The sequence below is a fragment of the Nycticebus coucang genome, chromosome 5 (genome assembly GCF_027406575.1).
Source record: "Nycticebus coucang isolate mNycCou1 chromosome 5, mNycCou1.pri, whole genome shotgun sequence".
In the NCBI taxonomy this organism is placed as follows: domain Eukaryota; kingdom Metazoa; phylum Chordata; class Mammalia; order Primates; family Lorisidae; genus Nycticebus; species Nycticebus coucang.
This window is the reverse complement of record NC_069784.1, coordinates 56,274,890-56,297,117: the sequence shown is the minus strand read 5'-3', so window position 1 is coordinate 56,297,117 and position 22,228 is coordinate 56,274,890. Positions and strand designations below refer to the sequence as shown.

The 22,228-nt window shown below is 43.8% G+C and overlaps 1 protein-coding gene across 1 annotated transcript; it reads left to right on the top strand.

Moving 5' to 3' along the window:
• Positions 1-15,216: 15,216 nt before the first annotated feature.
• On the top strand, positions 15,217-21,343 carry RPTN (repetin). Its single transcript, XM_053592762.1, has 3 exons — positions 15,217-15,356; positions 17,252-17,409; positions 18,434-21,343. The coding sequence occupies exons 2-3, from the start codon at positions 17,272-17,274 to the stop codon at positions 20,597-20,599; spliced, it is 2,304 nt and encodes a 767-aa protein (XP_053448737.1). The 5' UTR covers positions 15,217-15,356; positions 17,252-17,271; the 3' UTR covers positions 20,600-21,343.
• The last annotated feature ends 885 nt before the right edge of the window (positions 21,344-22,228 follow it).

The window sequence follows — 22,228 nt, the reverse complement described above, 5'->3', positions numbered from 1 at the left end:
CTTTTAACATTGTTTACGGTCTCTTGAATATAATCAGTATCCAGTAAACATTTGGTAAAGAAGTGAGCAAATGATATATAATGTGGCTATCTTCACACCTAACACAAATTCTGTACAGTCACCACCGGTAAATCCATGGGTTGTGGTCTGACTGCCTGAACTCAAATCTTGCCACTATTTTTTACTACTTCTATGACCTTAGACAAATCATTTGATATCTTTTAGCCTTAATTTCCTCATTTACAAAATGAGAGTAATAACTTTTTTAATTAAAACTTTATTCAAATTAATATGAGGGTACAATTTTTAGGTTACATTGTTTTCACTTCCAGGATAAAGTTCTGTTTGTAGAATAGCCCTTCACCCAGGGGGTGTGTTATACACACTCACAATGTGCACATTAGGTGAGATCCCGCCCCGTGCCCTCTCCCCTTCTGCCAAAGGTCCTCTCCCCTTCCCCTCCCACTTCCCTCTACCCCCAAACTGGACTATATTAGTGTTTTATTATTCTTAGGGACATGTAATTGTTTATATATTGATTTCATATTAATATGGAGTACATTGGATATTCATCTTTCCATTCTTGTGATACTTTACTAAGAAGTATGTATTTCAACTCCATCCAGGTAAATGTAAAAGATATAAAGTCTTCATCTCTTTTAATGGCTGAATAATATTCCATGGCATACATATACCACAGTTTGTTGATCCATTCATGGGTTGATGGGCACTTAGATTGCTTCCACAACTTGACAATTACAAATTGAGCCACAGTAAACATTCTAGTGCAAAATCCTTAGTTGTTAAATGATTTTCATTCTTCTGGGTAGATACCTAGTAATAGGATTGCTGGGTAAAATACAAGGTCTACTTTTAGATATTTGAGGATTCTCCATACTTCTCTCCAAAAAGCCTATATTAGTTTGCAATCCCACCAGCAGTGTAGAAGTGTTCCTTTCTCTCCACATCCACGCCAGCATCTAGTGTTTGGGGACTTTGTGATATGGGATAATCTTTGTGATATAGGCTGGGGTTAGGTGATATCTTAGAGTGGTTTTGATTTCAATTTTTTTTGATGATTAAAGACAATGAACATTTTTCCATGTGTTTTTGGCCATTCGTCTGTCATCCTTGGAGAAGTTTCTGTTCAAATCTCTTGCCCATTTATAGAGAGGGTTGTTTGCACTTTTCTTATTGTTTAATTTGAGTTCTCTGTAGCCTTTATCAGATTCATAACCTGCAAAAATTTTCTCCCATTCTGAAGGCTGTTTGTTTACTTTGTTTTTGTACCCTTAACTGTGCAAAAGTTTTTTAGCAGTTATTTATTTTTGGTGTTGCTGCAATTGCTGGGGGGGGGGTGTCTTGGCTGTCTCATAAGCTTATTGTAAGCATCAAATGAGATAATAGATATAAAGCACTTAGAATAGAGTCTAAAGATCTCAGTAATATTAGCTGAAAGTATTATTATTATCATTATTAGAGAAAGGAAGATTAATGGGACCCTGAGGAATGAGAGCAGGCCTCCTAGAAGAGATGGATATTAATAGCAAGAAGACAATTTTAACTACAGCAGGGGAGATTTGAAGGGGAATTGAAGTCAGAAATAGGGAACAGGTCAGATTATGAAGACCCAGGCGCAGAAAGGTGTCCTGCCACCAAGGCCTGGTGCCCACCCCAAGCAGTGTGAGGCTGGTGACACAGAACAGGAGAGCGTGAGGGGCTCACCCCATGTCCCACTCCTGGCTGTGGCTGGTCATAAGCTGATGTCCCTGACACCTGTCACATTTCTTACAATTTCATCAGGTGTTACATACCTAAGCTGTGTCGTCACAAGGCCCTGTAAGGGAGAAAGGTGGGGTCCCAAGGACGTGACTTAACACCCAAAACAACTGTGCCCAGATTTCCCAAACAGTTCAGTGTGGCCCTAGGAAATATAGAACTGTTGTCATAGGGACACCCAAGAGGCTTAGCAGGGCACTTTGTCAGGTAGGTCCCCTAATTTAGGAGGAGCTAGAAGCTTTTAAACTATGGTGGTGTCCTTAATCCTAAAATGTCATTAATAACCTGTAACACTTCTGCATTCTTATGAGCATATGAATGGCAACAGCTATTATCTTTATTGAATCAGTCATAATGCCTAATTCAACAAGAAATGTGAGATGGTAGCCAGGCATGATGGCTCATGCCTATAATCCTAGCACTCTGGGAGGCCAAGGGGGTGGATTGCTTGAGCTCAGGAGTTCAAGACCAGCCTGAGCAAGAGCAAGACCCTATCTCTAAAACTAGCCATGCATTGTGGCAGGGGCCTGTAATCCCAACTACTTGGGAGGCTGAGGCATGAGGATCACTTGAGTCCAAGAGTTTGAGGTTGCTGTGAGCTCTGACTCCATGGCACTCTACCCAGGGTGACAAAGGGAGACTCTGTCTCAAAAAAAAGAAAAATAGGAAATGTGAGATGGGGAAGAACTTAAAAGTTGAGGAGATATTCAACAAAGAGAGGAGTGGACAGAAGACAAGGACAGAGGACTAGAATGAGGAAAAGACCAACACCAACTCAGGTTTCCCCTTATGGATGGGATGGTGCCCTGCTCTGAGCTGCCACATCAGCCTGCAATGTTCTAATGTAGCGTCACTCTCACTCTTGGGTAACCCCGTACCTTTCTCATTTTTCAGACTGAAAGCTCCACAAAGTTACGGATCCTGTCTGTCTTGTTCATAAAGTCCCCAGTGGGTAACGTTTACTGAGTAAACTGGATAGCCCAGGACAGTGGAGGAAAAGACTGAGCAACATACAGTTCAGTGTAAACAGCAAGACTGCAGAGAAACCACCAGGCCTCTGGCCGGCCCAGACAGACACCTCACATCCTTCAAGGCATTACGAGAGCAGCCCCTGCCCCCACCCATCCAGTTATAATTCACCACCTGCCCCTGCCCCTGCCCCAGCCCCCAGCCCAGGCCCCTATCCTCTCCACTGCTTACTTCTCACCACAGTGCTTGGCACTGACTGACGTATGACACATGTTCCTTATGTGTTTATTATACATCTCCCAGCCTAGAACACAAAAGCTTTATGAGGGTGGGATTTTACTACTGTAACCTCCCTTTCTAGAACAGTGCCTGCTGCCTTGTAGGTTATTAGAAAACCTTGGTTAAATGAACAAACCATAGAATGAATGAACTTCTCCATCCCAAGGTCTATAGTGGTCCCCAAATTTCTCAAATGTCAACCCTTCCTCTGAGGTTTCTTCCCTGTGTCCCCACTCCTGAAGACCTGTGGGAAATGTAGGACACCTCCCCTTTACACCTCCCCTCTGCTCTCAACCGCCCCTATTCCTTGCCGCCTCCTCTCTTTCACTGCACTGGCACATGGGAAAATCCACAATAGCCAACTGGAAATAAGCCCTAGGTGCACTCACCCAAGATCCTGCCTCCAACAGAGGCCCCAGGGATGGAAATGGAGGAAAGCTGAGGAAACGCCTGTGCCAGACAGCGGGGGCTGGCACCCAGAGCTTCCATAAATCAACTCAGGGTTTCTTATTTTCTAGCAGGCACCACTTCTTGGAGCAAATAGTTCCCCTACCATGTGGCCTATTGTATAAAATAAAACTTCTTTCCCTTTTTCTTAAACTTACCCTTAAAGGGATGGGAACTTCCTTATTCTAATGTTTTAGGTAATTGGCTATATTCATATAACATAAAACATAAAACATAATTCATAAAACATATATTCATAAAACATAATGTTTTAGGTAAATGGCTATATTCATATAACATAGACCTTTCTTGATCTTATTGGTTTCCACTTCACCCCTTCTCTGCTGTTCTCCCCTCTAAACGAAGAGGCACAGTTCACTACTAAACATCATCAGTGAGCATTTACCTGCCCTGGCAGAGCACCCGCCTTGTGGGGCACTGTTCTAGGCACTGAGCGGGCAAAGTGCTTACTATGTAGTGTGGGGAGAGATAATAAGCAGGTGAATATGTACCAAGCTACGCCCTAGTGATAAGTGCTAAGAAGAAAAATAAAGCAGAGTAAGGAAATAGAGTTAAAAAATGATGACCACTGGGAGAAGTTTTCTATTTTCTACAGAGTGGCCAGGAATGATTCTCTGGAAGATGACATCTGAGAAGAGCCCTAATTGAAATGAGGAATTAAACTATGCAAGTGTTTGAAGAAACAGCACTCCAGACAGTGGGAACAGCAAATACAAAGGCCTGAGGTAGGAGATCTCTGATCTCTACCTCCTAGTTACCTTTTGCTAAAATTTTCAAATTATTTTTCACAATTTGAGTGGCATCCATCATTTGCGTCTCCTTTTCAAGTTACTGCCCCCAAGACTTTTTCCAAGGACATGCTCTGTGCCAGACACTGAGCCGTGAGTGAGGGACACAAAAATGAATGGAGCACTGGCAGAGCCCTAAGGAAGCCCACAGCTCTGCGGTGGGGGGAGGAATGAGCTCTGCCCAGGAGGCAGCAGCACCGGCAGGACAAACACAGCCAGAAGGCTGCGCACAGACACAGACACAGCCAGAGGGCTGCACACAGAGGAGCACACCAGCACCGGGAGAAAGGGCACTGCCGGAGGGATGAGCACAGAGGCAGACACAGCCAGAAGGCTGCAGACAGAGGCAGACACAGCCAGAGGGCTGCACACAGAGGTGCACACCAGCACCGGGAGAGCGGGCACGGCCAGAGGGACGCGCACAGAGGCGCACACCAGGGAGGACAGACCCAGCCAGAAGGCTGTGCGCAGAGGTGCACACCAGGCAAGTAGTCAAAGGGCTGCACTCTCGCTCCTGGCGCCCACTCTTCCTGAGGGATAATTTGAATCGGTTTAAAGAATGATAATTAAATATCTACTGCATGCTAAGTGACCATGTGTCCAGTATCATGCTAAAACTTCTACATATAAAAAATAATATGGAAAGCAGCTAAGATGTCTGGATTGCCTATGACAGGCCAGCAGAGTTCTAAGCTCTCTGTTGTCACAAGGACTCTACACTATGACAGGGATAAAAGAGACCCACAAAGGCTCACAACATCTTATACGTTCACTATCTAAAGATGAATGTTTACCGAGTGAGAAGAAGAGAAAGGTAGATATTGAGTCTGTTGAGATAACCCTAGAACCAAAATACTGGCCGACATAATGGACAAGACTTTGTGCGTTCTGGGAAGACAGGTGAGACCAAGATCCTATAACAAAATCAAGGAAAGGCTGGTTTTTGAAAGGACTTCATGGGAAGCTGCTGACCTGGTGTCTGGGACCAGGCTACCTGGGCTGCAGCTGAATCCTCACACACAGTTGCAGGCTAGGTAAACACCTGCTTCAGGGCACTACCTCTGCAGCACTTACATCAGTTCTCTCTTCCCAGAAGAATCTTTAAAGCCAGTTCTTCTGACTCCAGGTTCAACTTCTGTTCCCTGCAGGGTAGTTCACGTGCTTCTCCCTCAGTGTATTATTTTGTGTTGTTCCATGATTAGAACTCATGTCACTTTCCTGTCTACTCCAGACTAAAGAGAGATGGCCACCCCAAATCACAACTGAATGGATGATGAAAACAATCTTCCTGTGCTTCCCTCTGCCTTCCTCATTCGTGATTTTTTTCCATTGTGAAAATTTCCCACCTCCTCTTCTCCAAGATGTACTTGACAAGAGCTTCTTGGTGATGCTAGGTGGCCGCACAACTGTATTGTGAAAGGCCCGTTTATGCCAAAGCAGAGAGGGCAACTTAAAACAAATTCTACAAATGGACAGGGAGGTAGATGAGAAATTACTCAAGGGGACAATGTATATTATTTGAATAAGAGATACACTACAAGCCGACACTTCACCATTATCCAATATATTCATGTAAAATTGTACTTGTACCCCTCATATTTATAGAAACAAAAAATAATAATAAAATGGCCTATTCTCCACAGACCATATCCTGAAGACTCAAATTAAAAGCACAAATCTTAACATCATAGAGTTCCTCCATGGCTCCTCAAATAGGGTTGTACAGGGAACATCTCACCACTGTGGGTGACTAATATGTATATTAAATCATAATAGAAATTAATCTGTGCTCATAAAGTACTTGAGCTCCTGACATGTTCTATAAATGGAGGCCTAAATAAACTCAGCAGTGTATCTGAGAGGATCAGGACCTCTGAGGTCAGGGTTTCTGGAGTGGTGATAAATGGCCATGCCACCTAGAAGGGAAGGGACGCACATGCTGACTGCACACTCCCCTGTGCCAGGTGTCAGGCTGCACACTCATGTACCTGGGCTCATTTCATTTCCACACCAATTTTGGGCAGAGCTGGGATTGCCCTGCAAATAGATCTGCCCAAACCTTAAGCTCGTATGCTGTCTGCATTGGATGGCATCAGTGCATGTGACTACAAGAAAGAGCACAATTAGACAGGACTAGAAAGATTCCCCTCTGTATCACATACTTGTGTTGGAAAGTTTGAATTCTATCTATTCAAACTACTGACTTCTTGTATGACCCTGTGTGATCTTGTGAAAATCTCATTCTCTCCCCTAATACTGAATTTTGACCTCTTCAAAGGCAGGAAGGGGTACTTCAAACTGTCCTATGGGAGCTAAGAGAGGAAAGGTGCAGGGTCTTTGGTCCTTCCAAATGACGGGGTACTTTGCTGCACTCACTGCCACTGGCCTACCTCCTCCTGGCCCAGAGCCACACTGAGGGTTCTGCCAGCCTCTCCTCTTGCACAGCAGCAGAAGCAACCTGGGAAGCCACAAGGATGAAGACAAGATGCCCAGATGGGCGGCCAGGTCCTGCTGACTTTGACCAGCCAGGTGGCATGTCACAACAAAATCCTGCTAGACCCTTCCCTCAACTGTCACTTTTTCTTCCCTTCCTCCCCTAAAGCCCGAACTGTGCTACCCTGTCCTCCCCTCTGCTCCTAGAATGGGAATATGCTACTGATTCTGATACTGCAAGAAGATAATGATTTCTTTCTTGTAGGGTGACTGGGGCCACATGAAGCTTTTGGGTCCACAATAAAGGATTGGGGATTAAAGGAGGATGAGTGAGCAGAACTCCCATGGCAAGGTGGTGTGGTAACTGAGCCAAATCACAGGGTGTAAAGTGGTGAGGCGTAGGCATTGTGGACAAAGCAGCAGAAGAGAGAGAGCTTGTCTGGGCTGGTCCCACTATGGTGGAAGAATTGATGATGATGGAATTTTGCTCTCACCTGAAATCCACCCCCCAGCTCTGCCATAATCTCTTCCCAGAATCTCTTTTGATTGTTAATGGGTCTGTCTTCCTCACTGAGCATTTGTCAAGAAGATAAATCAATAAATGAATGAATGAACCAGCCAACCAGTGAAGAAAATGCTCACTTGACCTCCAACCCCTTGATTATTCCTTCTTGTTTCTTGACTATGCTGAGAGTTTGTTAGTGGATGTGATAAGGAAGTGTATCATTCATGGGACCAGGCAATAAATCACAGAAGATTGGGAATAGTATAGCCTTCTCCAGTCCCAGAAAATCTCCACCAAAGCCTCATGCTGTGCTCTGCTGGAAAAGACCTCAAAAACATTGCTTTCTTCCTTACTCAAACCTTTGTGATAGCTCCCTTCCCTCAGGACCCTGGATCTAGAATCCCATAGTGCTTGACAGCTAAGGGATTGAGATACAGGCATGAACTTTTGGGGGACAGTGGGCCATCTTTTCCCCTGGGAATAGCTTTGGAACTGACATCTGCCAAAAAGACCTGGGTACTAGCCTACCTCAGTCAGAAGGAGGGTAACATGACCTGTGGAGGCCCTGATGAGTCTACATCTCACCCATCCCTACTTTCAGCTCCAGAACTCCCCATAAAATTGGGATGCATTCAGCTGCCCTGCTGGTAAAAACTGTGACTCCTAAGACATGCCTCACATCCCACCTCTCAGCTGGGTTTGAGAACATTAGCATCCAGCTATTTCTGGAGAAACTAGTGTAGTTCCTCTATTTTTTTCTACGCATATATCCCTCAAGATACCAGCAGCCATTCCCCAGTCTCCTGAGATTAACATGGTCCACCACTGGTTTAGCATCCAACCCTGTCTTCTTGCCCCACACTCTGTAAGTTTCTATAATCTTCATATAATGAGTTATTCTCATTTTCCCAGAAGTCAAACAATTTCAAATAAGTTCTAAATCCCAAATGATAACTCCTCAGGTAACATATACCTGCAGAGGTGAAAAGTCATCCAGTTCAGTTACCAAGTGGGGAACCAGCACTGTGGCAGGAAGCATGGGGGAATCCAAAGGGAAAATCGAGGTCTCTGCCCTCATAGAATGCATCATGTAATTCAGAAGTAAGAATTATGCATAGGAAACAACAGAAAGTCTTCAACAGCAGCATGCAGTAAGAGTTTAGGGGAATGTTGTAGAATCCCACTCTACCACAGGCACAGACTCAGAGAAAGCCATCTAATCTCACATTTAAAGATTAACCTACCTTGTGGGTCACAAAGAGAGCTTATAGGAGATAGGGACAGGAAGGAAGAGAAATCTTTTCCTTCACAGAGTTCAAAGTCTAATGAGATAGACAGGCAGGGACACAGCCACCTATAGAATACAAAAGACAACACTTTAAACACTGCGAGAGGACCTCGGAGAGAGCAGTCTGAATGGGAAGACTCAGAAAAGTCTTCACAGAAAAGATAAGAAAAGACACTTAACTGTGTCTAAAATGGGTAGAATGTTGATAGAGATAGGGAGAATAGGATTGGAGGAAGAAGCAGTGTGAATAAAGAGAAAGAAGGGGGAGTGCAGGGTCAGACAGAGAACATCAGGAGCCCAGTGTGGGTGGGAGAGTGAGAACATGGAAAACTGAAAGGACCTGCCTGGAAGGCCTTGAGTAGCATCTTAAGAATTTTTGACTTAGGGTGGCACCTGTGGCTCAGGGAGTAGGGCCTGGGTCTCATACACCGAGGGTGGCAGGTTTGAACCCAGCCCCAGCCAAAACTGCAACAACAAAAATAAGTTAATTAATAAATAATAAACTTTTTAAAAAAGAATTTTGGGCTTAATTTTTATGGAAATTATAACCCTTTGTTCTTATAGGAAATGGTAATTCTTGAGAAGAGAGAATTCCTCTGGGAATAATGTGAAAATAAATTAGAAAGGAACGCTGCAGCAGAGCACCTGTGGATAATTACACAATAGTCTTCGCAAATAGTAACCAGGACCTCTCCTGAGAGATAGCAGAAATAAAGGTGAAGAAGAAAAAGAGACAGGAAATAAGTTTGTATAGAATCTGAATGCAGAAAGTCCTCTGGGGGCACAGACCTCCAGAGGTTGAAGTCATCTAATTCATCCAATTGTCACTTCATACCCGTCTCTTGGAGGAAAATTGAGTCAGAAAGTGGAACTGTCTTTCCTAAGTTCACAATGAAAGTAAGTGCAGGGCCAGGAGGAGGACCCAACCCTCCCCTTTCCCCCCTGCAGGTGCAGAGCCACAGCTGTTACTCCACAGCCCCTGCCTCTGCCCAGGTGCACCTCAGCCAGGCAGGGTTAGCCTGTTGGTATCCTTAAGTCGAGGCTTTAAACCAACCACTCCTCTCCAAAACGTTCCTTTAAAACACCTCAAAACAGTGCGCTCGTTCCTCAAAAAGTTAAAACATGGATGGTCACTGTTCCTGGTTGCTGGTTCCTCAAAAGTTAAACATCGGAGTGACCCAACAATCCTGCTCCTGAGAACATGCTCACAAAGAGTGAAAGACACATCCACAAAAAATGTGCACATGAACTTTCACAGGGACATCTTCCAAATGACCACAGGTGCAAACAATCTGAATGCCCATCTACATCTGAATAGACAAGTGAAATGTGGCACACTGACTCCCCATGTGGTGAGGTGTCACTCAGACAGAAAGGAGGCAGTGACACTGGCTACTACGGCTACAGCAAGCATAAACCTTGGAAACCTTACTAAGTGAAAGAAGCTGGTCCCAAAGGCAGCACATGGTCTGATTCCATTTGGACGAAATATGGAGAAAAGGTAAATCTATAGAGATGAAAAGCAGATAGTTGGCTGCCAGGGCTAGAAAGAGACTGAATGGGCGAGACTGCTAATGGGCACAGGATTCCTTTTGGGGAGGGGAACAAAATGTTCTAAAGTTAGACTTTGGTGATGGTTGCACAATACTAAATAACCCCAAGCTGCACACTTTAATGTGTAAATTGTGTAATGTATGAATTATGTCTTAATAAAGCTCTTCAACAAGAAGAAAAAGAAAAGCACAGAAACTCGGCCACATTCAACTACTTTTGTCTGCACTAACCACATGCTAGGGATTTACCTTCAACTCCCAAGGGTGTGCTCAGCAATGATTTGTGACACTTTCCAGCTCATATCACTGGGTGAGGAGGGGAGGGCGGTGGCACTTGTATCCAAAACAAAAGCCTACAGCAGAGGCAGAGGCAGAGGCCGGCTGCAAGCTGGGCTCGAGGAGCACAGCTCCAGACTAAAGCTATTTCATAATTTCTGACAGAGTTAAAATACTGCTGATGCCAGTGTCACCTTCAAAAACTACTGACTCCCACAGATGTCATTAAAGGGGAGATGGTCTATAATTAACAGGAAAGTAATTTGCCAGTAAAAAAACTTATTTGTAAGATAATAGGTGACCTTTCGATATCAAGAAATCTCAGAGGGTTTTATGTCTATTCATTAGTCCCACTCCTTTCCAGGGGAAGGTTGTCATTTGCCCCATCTGCAGTTTATCCACCTGCTTAATGCCAAAGGGCTAAGGAGAATAAAGTGCCTGCCCCAGCATTAAACAACGGGACTTCCCTAGTAACACAAGCAGCCATCCTCTGGATCCTGTGAGTTTCATCTCAAAAAATAGACACCCAGCATGTCAAAAGAAGGAAAAAGGAAGTCTCAGGGTTCCATGGTAATTATCCTTAATGATTTGGCCAAGACATGACAAGGAAACTTCCTGAAAACTTTATTAGTTAAAAACAGAGCCGGTCACACCCACTGGCACCTCTACATTCCAAAGGACACGGACAGCAGAGTTTTGCAACAGCCTCAAGAACTGCAGGGTACAGGCAATGGGTGGAATGTCTTTAGTCTCGTTCCAGACCAATCCTCAGAGGTGTCACTTGTAAAGACGGAAAGGTATTTTTTCCATGTAGGTTTTCTTTTTGGAAGTGTAAGCCTTATCTCTGAAGACAGAGATTATGTGTTCCTTCAGTGCCGGAATCATTTGGGTTCTGGAGCAGCATAGGAACGTAATAAATATCGAGCTGGTTAAGTGGCCAGGAGATTCTCATTTCCAGGTTGGATTCCTCCCTACCATGTCATAAGAAAGTTACTTTGGTCTTACTCACTTCAGTCTATGTGGAAACCTATTTCTGTCACTGGGTGGTGGGCAATCACCAGTCCTATTTCAAAAGAGGGGTTGCAAACAATGGCTTTAGAATCAGGAAGACACTGCAAGCTGTCTGAGCAAGTTATTTATCCTTCTCTGAGCCTTAGTTTCCTTGTTTAAAAAAAAAAAAATGAAGAACACTTTTGCCACATGGGGTTGTTGTGGGAATTAAATAACATATATAAAATACTTAGCACACAATGCTTAGCCCTAGAATACAATAAGACCTCAATAAATTTTAACTTAAAAAACATATTGCCTGTAAGACCACAGGTCCCACTTCAATGTGACCACATTAAAAGCAGCAAAACACATTGAAAAACCGTGAACAAAAGTCGTGTAGGTCCTCAGGCAATTTACAAAGGCTGATGAAGTGACGGAACACCCATAACTGCCTTCCTTGTTTTCCTCCAAGAAACTTTGAGAAGCACAAATTTCTGAGGACTTTGTCAAATTTATGAATAAAGTAAAGTTAAAATAGTATCTCTAAAGCCACTGCTGACCCTAAGATTGGAATCACAGAATCTTAGAATGTTAATGCCAAAAGAAAGCTCCAGTCCTGTCTTGTTACAAATAAAGAAACTCAAGGCTGGAATTTTAAGTGCTTTACCCAAAACAGCCAGCAAATTCCATGATTCCTTAAATGTGTCTTATTTCTAGCCCCTGCAGCCTCCCCTTCTTCCCACTAATCAACCTCTCTCTACCCCAGTGATTTTTAACTGATGTGCCATGAGAGGGTTTTAGGTGTGCCAGGAAAATTTTTAAAGATCATAAATTAAATTATTTTCAAAAGAAGTTCAAAGGACAGTAAGTATATTCTTTTTTTTTTTTTTACTGTTTTTTTCAACATAATTTAAGTGTGCCATGAAAGTTTAACTATAGGTTCAAATGTGCTGTGAGATAAAAAAAAAAAAAAAAAAGGGTTGTAAAACACTGGTCTACCAGATCAGTAACAAGGGGAAGCAATTGGAACCACAGAGAAGGGACTGGTGTATCCCAGTGAGAATGAAAATTCTTTGAGGACGAGGACTGGCTTTTATCTCAGTGTCTACAAAAGTGCTCTCTGTATGCTCGCCAATGCCTATTGATTACTGATGGGCTAATCAACATAGTTCTCTGTTCATCCCCTAGGAACTTATTACGTGTTACGTGAACACATACATAGTCAGTCCTACTGTTAAGAACATAATCTTTCCCTCCACTGCAACATCAGGAAGAGAGAACGGCCCATCTAACCAAACAAAGCAGGTACAGGGAGCCCTGGAACGTGCCAACAGAAAGGAGCCACAGCTGTTGTCTTTACCCCCTGCCCATTCCACCCCGTTACTTGTCTGTAAGGCCAATCAGGTCTCATCTAGGTCTTTGATTCTAACAGCTGAGAAGAAATAATTGCAGACCACTAAGCAGAGATACAAAAGCAGAAAGAGAATCTTAGCATGACCCAGCTCTCAAGATTTATAAACGGACTTAAGAAAGTCCTTACCCCTGACAGTCAGGGGTGCAAAAACAGAGGGAGGATAAGAAGACGCCAAAAGGCAGAGACGCTGAAGAACACCAGTAGGGAGGGCCACTGCATCTTAGACCCCACCAGCTCTTCAGAAGTTTCATTTCTTCAGTCTGCTATAGTTCTTCTAGCTGCTGAGACTTGAATGCATGGAGTCCCTCCTGGCTTCTCTGCTCTTATCTAATCTCTCCCCAAACCCCACCCATTCTTTACTGTTGCTTTCCATCTACCTGCCAGGTCAAAGCCCTCGTTACTGCTCACCTGGGCCATCTGACAGACCCCCCTCCCCCAACTGATCTTCCTGCTGAGATACTCCTCTTTCCAATTCATCTTATGCACCACAGTCCAGGGTGATCATCTTGTCCCAGGTTGCCCAGAACTATCCCAGATTTAACACTGCAAGGTTTATGTCCTGGAAAATCCCTTAGTCCCAGGAAAACTCAGACAGTTAACCACCTACTGCAGTACAATTAACATCTTCCTGCAAACAAGTCTTTGATCATGTCATTTTCCTCACAAAAATGACCCCCACTTCCCATTTCTCATTAAAATAAACCCCAAACCAGGCCCCAAATCTTCCTCAGAGAATGCATAAGAAACTGTATTGGGCTGGGGTAAGGAGGCAAGCATGCTAGGTTTGGCTTTTGTCATAGCCCTGGATCGCCTGTGGCAAGTCACTCCATCTAAATGAGTCTCAGTTTCCTCACCTGTAAAATTAAGAGACTAAGACTAGGTTTCCCTTTTAGTTCCAAAATTTTCTAAAACTATTTTTCTATTTACTCTCTGATCCAGCCAGAGCTACCAGCTCACTCTAATACAAACACAATATACAAATTTTTACCTTAGGTACATTTGATCCTTCCCTTCTTCCCACTCAACAATTCTTGGCTTTCTTCTCTGCCCACCTGAATCCTTTGAGGAATAGCACAAATCTCACCTCATAAGAGATTCCCAGGCCCAACCCTAGGACCCCACATGCGTCTAGGTTTTCTAAAGATCAGCACTTAGCATGTCCCACCCTTCCTTAGTGTTCAAAGACTTTTCTAGGATTGGCATGGTGGCTCATGCCTGTACTCCTGGCACTCTAGGAGGCGAAGGCAGGAAGATCACTTGAGCTCAGAAGTTTAAGACCAGCCTGAGCAAGAGCAAGATCCCATCACTACTAAAATATAGAAAAAAGATTAGCAGGGCATTGTGGTACTTGTAGTCCCAGCTATTCGGGAGTCTGTGGCAGGAGGATTACTTGAACCCAGGAGTCTGAGGTTGCTGTGAGCAAGGCTGATGCCGTGGTACTCTAACCTGGGCAACAGAGTGAGATTCTATGTCAAAAATAATAATAATAATACAATACAATTTTTTTCTAAGTGAAACTTCTTCTTTAGATAGACTTTATGTAGATTCCTAACTGGTCTCCCTGCTCAGATAATTTCTCTTTCAAATTCATCCTACAGTCCAGGGTGTGGACTGAACTAAAATATTTCTATACTTTTGTGATTATCTTGCGAAATCCTGATTGGTACATGAATACATAGGAAAAAGTCCAACCAGAGACCTAAATGTGAGACAAAAGTACAAATACAGGTGAGTATAGAAGTTTTTGTACCTCATACAGATTCTTCTATGCTTCTATAATCCAATAATTTGCTTATTTGACATTTGGACAATTGTGCTGGCAGGCCAAGGTGTGAAAATGGGAAATAAATGGAGGCCCAGATCTCTAAAGCACCTCTGTTTCACAGTATCACAAACTCACATTGTCCCTCAACTCCAACCTGATAGTAAGACTTAAAAGACTCAACTCCACCAGCAACATCCCCCACTCCCGAAACTGATCATGTACCTACTTCTCCCACTAGCTCTGGAGCTGCTAAATGAAAAAGAATGGCGACTCAAATAAGGTCAATAGATTCATAGACAAACATCTGCCTAAAACAAATCTCTTCCAGGAACTATATTCTGGCCAAATACACAGGCTATTCTCAACATGACAGATTTCTGTGACCGTACAGATATCCTCCTTCACTGTGAGTGGACTATTGTCCTCTATTAGTTTTAGCAAATGACATATATTAAGGATGAAATCAGTCAACACCTCTGTCTTTTGGGAACCACACACACACACACACACACACACAGCATATACACACACATTCCCCTAATTAAATGGGGCTGGGACTTGAACAGTGTCACCTACTTTAATGACAAACAGGTTCATGAGCAAGTGGGGGAAATAAATAAACCAAACGGTTTGCAGTGGGAAAGGTCAAGCAGGGCTGAGCTGGGCTGAGCTGGGCTGAGCCGGGCTGGGCTGGGCTGGGCCCCCAGTGATTCAGGCTCTGCCACAGAATGGGTGTCTCCTGGGATGGCCCAGTTGGACAATTAAGCCCCCTATAAATAGGATGGGTTTTCAGGCCTCCAGTATCCTCTCTGTCTTCCAAAGCTTCTGCTCATCTTCCTCAAACAGGTAAGACATTCACAGGGGAGAAATGGCAGTGTCTGCAAGGCTCCCGAGAGCAGAGATAATGTGCCAGGTTGAGGAGGTCTGAGACTTCTCCCTGTGGGCGATCACCCTGGGTACCTTTCTGGCTGTATCTGAAAATATGATGGTAGCTGGGTGGCCTACTTCTGTGCCTGTAAAATACTTGTGCCTTTGCCTCAATGTGGCCTATGCATTCCAAAACCAAGGGCTAGAGTTATTGATAAATAGCTTGGTCTTCCAGACAGGGGATGTTGATTTTTTTTAAAAGACAAAACCCTAGAGTTCAGCCTCATCAGAGCCAAGGCCCTGGGACATGAAGCCTGGCAATATTCAAGTCTCTTTTCAATGAATTGCCATGAGGGATTCACCTTGTCCCATGCAATCCATTATTTGCTGCTTATCTTTATAGACATCACCGTATGTCCAGTGTGCTCTGCATTGGGGCTTTGGTTTGGAGGTCTATAAATCTAGTAACTGCCAATAACTAGAATTTCCATATCAAGAAAAAATATTATGGAGATCCAGATCCCAAAAGACTCAACCCTCCCAGCATGGCCACTGTGGACCTAACTGATAATATATACCTCCTATCATCTGTGCAGTTAATTTGGCTGTGTATCCACTTGCTGTTTTTGTCTATAAGGATTTTTTTTTTATCGTTGGGGATTCATTGATGTCTATAAGGATTTTTGTATTCATTCATTTCATTTTATAAGCATGTCCCAAGACGACCATCCAGGAGCTGTTCAAGTGGACTGTTGAGTGCCTCCTCCACTGTGGTAGTTGTTGGTGGAAAATTATGCCCCACTTCTGGCTCTGCTTCTGTGGGCTTCCTGATCTCCCTTACTTTTTGTCCTGAGAGTCACAATCAAACAAGTCCCACCCAGAGGGGAGGATAGGGTACGTAAAGTGTCTACCACATATTTTTTGCTTTTTAGGAAATTGTCTTTTGCATTATTATTTTTTTTTTTTTTTGGCTGGGGCTGGGTTTGAACCCTCCACCTCCAGTATATGGGACTGGCACCCTACTCCTTGAGCACAGGCGCAGCCCAGGAAATTGTCTTTTTTTCTAGAAAAATATATACATTTTGCATCCATATCCCACTGTAACACATGATATCTTGAGCCTGAGTCAAGGTGCGCAAGCGAGAAAGACAGCTAAGACGGTGCTAAGATTCTCATTCCTTTCTCCTCTTTTTTTTTTTTTTTTTTTTTGAGACAGAGTCTGACTCTGTCATTCTGGGTAGAGTGTCATGACTTCATAACTCACAGAAACCTCAAACTCTTGGACTCAAGAGATCCTTTTGCCTCAGCCTCGCAAATAACTGAGACGACAGGTGCCCACCACAACACCTGGCTAGATTTTCTATTTTTAGTAGAGATGGGGTCTAGCTCTTGCTCAGACTGGTCTTGAACTCCTGAGCTCAAGTGATCCACTCACCTCAGCCTCCCAGAGTTCTGGGATTACAGGCATGAGCCACCATGCCCAGCCCAAAGTTTATTTCTTTTCTTCTTTTTTTTTTTTTTTTTTTTTTTTTTTGAGACAAGAGTTTCATTACGTCACCCTCCGTAGAGTGTGGTGGCATCACAACTCAAAGCAACCTCAAACTCTTGAGCTCAAACGATTCTCTTCCCTCAGCCTCCTATGTAGCTGGGACTACAGGTGCCCATCACAATGCCTGGATATTTTTTTGTTGCAATTGTCATAGTTTTTTAGCTGGCCTCTGTGTACGAGGCTGGCACCGTAACCACTGTGCTACGGGCACTGAACCTTATTTCTTAAGCTTCTTTTCCAGATCAAGAGGAGTGACTTTTCCCCTGGAAATGATGTCTCCCAGTCTTTATCCTAAACACAGATAAAGTCTTGCTTTTTCTTTTAGGTTGACTAGTACTTGTCAAAATGACTCAACTCCTAAACAGCATACTCCACATAATCGAGGTGTTCCAGAAACATGCCCAAGAGGATGGAGACTGTGCCTCACTGCGCAAGAAGGAGTTAAAGCAGCTCCTCTTGGTTGAGTTTGGAGACATCCTACGGGTAAGATGCATAGACACCTGGCCCCATGAAGTCAAACGTGAATGACTCTGACATGTGTATCCAGAATTTGATGCTTTATTTTATTTGGTCCACCTGGTAACAAAAAGAATTTCAGGCAATTTTTTGGTAGTTCTCTCCCAGCACACACACACACACACACACACACACACACACACTTTCTTGTATCTGAGTTTGAACTGGATAGAATACAACTTCAAAGTAACAGGGGTCAATTTCTCAGAAGGAAACTGTACAATCATATCTGGATTTTATATATTTTTGAGCTATTCACACGTCTCATGCATTCAATCAATCAAGAGTCACTGAGCACCTACTCCCTGCAAGTATCATCCTAGACACTGCAGATAAACATGAATAAAACAAGAATAAAATTAGCTTCCCCTCATTCCAGGATCTCACAGTGTGAGGAAAAAAGTAGATAAACAGACTATTAGGAGTACAGCCTGTGATAAGGTGGAATAACTTTTTTTTTTTTTTGTAGAGACAGAGTATCACTTTATGGCCCTCGGGTAGAGTGCCGTGGCATCACACAGCTCACAGCAACCTCCGACTCCTGGGCTTAAGCAATTCTCTTGCCTCAGCCTCCCGAGTAGCTGGGACTACAGGCGCCCACCACAACACCCAGCTATTTTTTGGTTGCAGTTCAGCCGGGGCCGGGTTTGAACCCGCCACCCTCGGTATATGGGGCCGGCGCCTTACCGACTGAGCCACAGGCGCCGCCCTGGAATAACTTTTTCAAATGACTCAAACTGATTATTTTATGGAGCTTATTTTAAATTAGTGTATCTACTCCCCGTGGTCATGTGCCCTATGGCCCAGCAAGAGCTGGGGTTCTGAGAAACAGCTAATCAAAGGCTAGAAACAAGCCCAAGCTACTTCAGATTAGTGGTTTCTCAACCAAGGAAGGCCTTGCAGGACTGAATGATTATGTATCATTAACACTAATACACATCTTAGTGCCCACAGGAAACATCTGATTTTGTTCTTTGTTTTATCTTCTCAGAGGCCAAATGACCCAGAGACTGTGGAAACCATCATGAGCCTCTTAGATAGAGACAGAAATGGATGTGTTGACTTTCAAGAATACCTCCTGTTGGTGTTCCAGTTGGTCCAAGCCTGCCATCATAAGCTAGATAATAGATCATGTGGAGATAGAGCCTCCCAGCAAGAAAAGGGGCAAGAAGAAACACAAGACCATAAATTTCCAGGAAACACAGGCAGGCAACACAGCCAGAGACATGAGGGAAAAAGGCAAGATGCCCACCACAGTCAGTCTAAGAGGCAAGGTAGGGACTCCCACCACAGTCAGTTTGAGAGACAAGATAGGGACTCCCACCATGGTCAGTCTGAGAAGCAAGGTAGGGACTTCCACCATGGTCAGTCTGAGAGACAAGATAGGGACTCTGACCTCAGTCAGTCTGAGAGGCAAGATAGGGACTCCCACCACGGTCGGTCTGAGAGGCAAGATGAGAATTACAGCTTTGATCAGTCAGAAAGGAAAGATCAAGACTCCAGCTCTGGTAAAGGACCAAGTCATCCTAATAGGCAAGGCTATATCTTTGCCTTAAATCTGTGTGAGAAACCTGATTTAGTTCAGGATTCTCATTATGGCCAATATGAAAGGCATGGGCAGCAATCCAGCTATGGCCAATCTGGAAAACATGGACAAGACTCTTGCTCTAGCCATACTAATCAACAGGAATCAAGCTTTTATTATGGACAGTCTCAGAGGATTGACCAGGAATTAGGCTGTAGTCAGAGAGATAGGCAGGAACTGGGTTCTTACTGTGGTCAGACAAACAGACAAGGCCAGACCTCTCACTGTGGTCAGACAGACAGACAAGGACAGACCTCTCACTATGATCAGACAGACAAACAAGGTAAGACCTCTCACTATGGTCAGGCAGACAGACAAGGCCAGACCTCTCACTATGGTCAGACAGACAGACAAGGACAGACCTCTCACTATGATCAGACAGACAGACAAGGCCAGACCTCTCACTATGATCAGACAGACAGACAAGGCCAGACATCTCCCTATGGTCAGACAGACAGACAAGGCCAGACCTCTCACTATGATCAGACAGACAGACAAGGCCAGACCTCTCACTATGGTCAGACAGACAGACAAGGTCAGACCTCTCACTATAGTCAGACAGACAGACAAGGCCAGACCTCTCGCTATGGTCAGACAGACAGACAAGGCCAGACCTCTCACTATGGTCAGACAGACAGACAAGATCAGACCTCTCACTATGGTCAGACAGACAGACAAGGCCAGACCTTTCAATATGGTCAGACAGACAGACAAGGCCAGACATCTTGCTATGGTCAGACAGACAGACAAGGCCAAAGTTCCCCCTGTGGCCAGTCACAGATGAGAGAAACTGAAATGCAAAAGCAAAGTAGGTACTTCGAGAGGACAGAGGGGACAAGAAGAGACTCTCATGTTGAGCAATCAGGAAGATCAGAGAGACCAAGTCAGCAGACTCCAGGACAGGAAATGTGCCAAAACCAGAGAAAGAGATCCCAGTCTAGGGCTGTGCACCAGGACAGCCACCAGATGTGGAAACCTGAGGAGGATAGCCAACACCACCAACACAAACTCTTAGCACAAATCTGGCAAGAAAAGCCACTCTGCCACAAAGAAAGAGATGAGCAATCATGCGGTAATGAGCAGGGTCACAGACAGGCCCAGACCAGGCCTAGCCATGGCCAGGGGCAAAGCCACTGGGAAGAGGAGGAGCAAAATCATCAAAGCTGGGGGGAAAACAACCATGGGGGTCTGGAAAGTCCATGGGACAGACAAACACACAAAGATGAGCAGATGTATCAGAGGCAAGACAGGCAAACTCACGAAGACCATCAGAACCATAAGAAACAAAGGCAAAACTACCAGATAGAGAAGTATTGCAAGTCCCAGAATCAACAATCACAAGGAAGCCAAAGAAGCTGTCCTAACAGTGAAAAGTTCCACAAGAATGAGGATGACCAGAGCCAAGGCTTACCAGGAAGACACAGTGAGCCAGCCAGCCATCCAAACCAGAGTGGTGGGAGGCCCCAAAGAAGAGAGCAGGGTGGAGATCACTCTACCAAAGCAGCTATGTCTCCCAACCCCCTCTACGACTATGTGCAGGAGCAGAAATCACATCAGTACCAGGCTGTGTGAGCACCAGAGCTAAAGCAACACAAAGCCAAATACAAAACCTACATGTCAAATTCATCTTTACTTCTGTTTAAGACATTGAAATGTATCTCTTCCATCTATCTTCTACTCTATCTACCTACAAGGATGTTTTTAAGGACTAATATTCACTTTAGAGCTTTTCGGTTCTTTTGGTAGCAATTCCAGGGTTTTCTGGTTGGGTGAAATCTAAGTGGTAAATAGGGTGAATTAATCAATTTGGGAATTTAAATCATTTCCTGGTTTGCCTTCCAGGTGGAACTTAGTTGGATCATTAAAAGGTAGAACCCTTCTCCCTAAAGTTCAGAAAACAGTAAAGACAGACTAAAGATTTACATTGCAATCGAGGGGAGAACACCTGGGCTTTGGTGAGAGCTTTGGCTCCTGTGGATCAGACATCAGGAATTGCAAGCATCAGAGTCTAGACTGGAATGAAACATAATGAGAAGTTACTAGGAGACTCAGGAACCACAGAGGGCCTTCGATGTTGGTAATACCTCCCACCCCAAGGCATCTACCTCTCACCAGAAGGACTAGACCCGTTCCAATTCAATGCCTTTCTAGTTTCTATCATGTAAAACAGAGAGAAAGCATATGTCTTACGTTTGCAGATTCCAAGGCCAAAATTATTGTCATATCCATACCTCCCAAAACTTGAAAATCTTTTAGAAGAAAACTATGTATAGATTATGAACTTATATTAAAATATCCAATAAATGATTGGTGAGCAATGACTTTAATGACTCTTTTCTTTTTTCTCTGTGGGACGACACTATCTTCACTTGTGAATCATTTTCCATAAGTAAGCCCTGTTTCTTGATTTCTAAAATTTCTTTGTTACCTGAGTTCCTGGGCACTGAAAAAAACAAGAATCAATATGAAACAAATAAAAAAAGAGTCAAAATGGAACTTATCTAAATACAATTTCCAGTTCCCCCTCCCCTAACTGAGGAGTCGCATTTGACCCTTACCACTCATTTACCACCACATTCAAATGGTCATTAAGTCCTGCCAACTCTACATCCTCCATAACTCTTGACTCTCTTCTCACATCTCCATCTCCACTGCCTTAATTTCCCTTCTTCTCAGTGACTCCCCAGTGCCTTCAGATTAAAGTTCACATCCCTTGGCATGGCACACCAGCTTTTTACTATCTGACCCAGATGATCTGCCCAGCCTAGTCTCATGAGAGGCCCCTTCCAGGAACATCCAATATTCCAGTCATGCCAAGGACTTGGCATTTTCTTAGTACCCTATAGTCTATCATGAATTCATATCTTTGAATATACCATGCTATCAGTCTGGGACAACTCCCTGCCATTTTCTACCTGAAATAAAACCTAAGTGTCCTCTGGGTCCCAAGTAAAACATCATCTCTTCAGGGCACAGTTCCTGGGCATTCCAAACATGGCTATTTTTAAGTTTCTACTCATTTGGCCCATACTCTACTGTAATTATCTCCCCTGCCAACCTGGGGATAGGATCATATATTTCTCAACCTTGCATTACTCAGAACTTAGTGTAGTCATGGTGTCTAGTGATGCTCATTAATTGTTTCTGAATAGTGAAAAAGGTGGAGAAAATAAGTCTAGTTTGGGAATAAATTCAACTGAA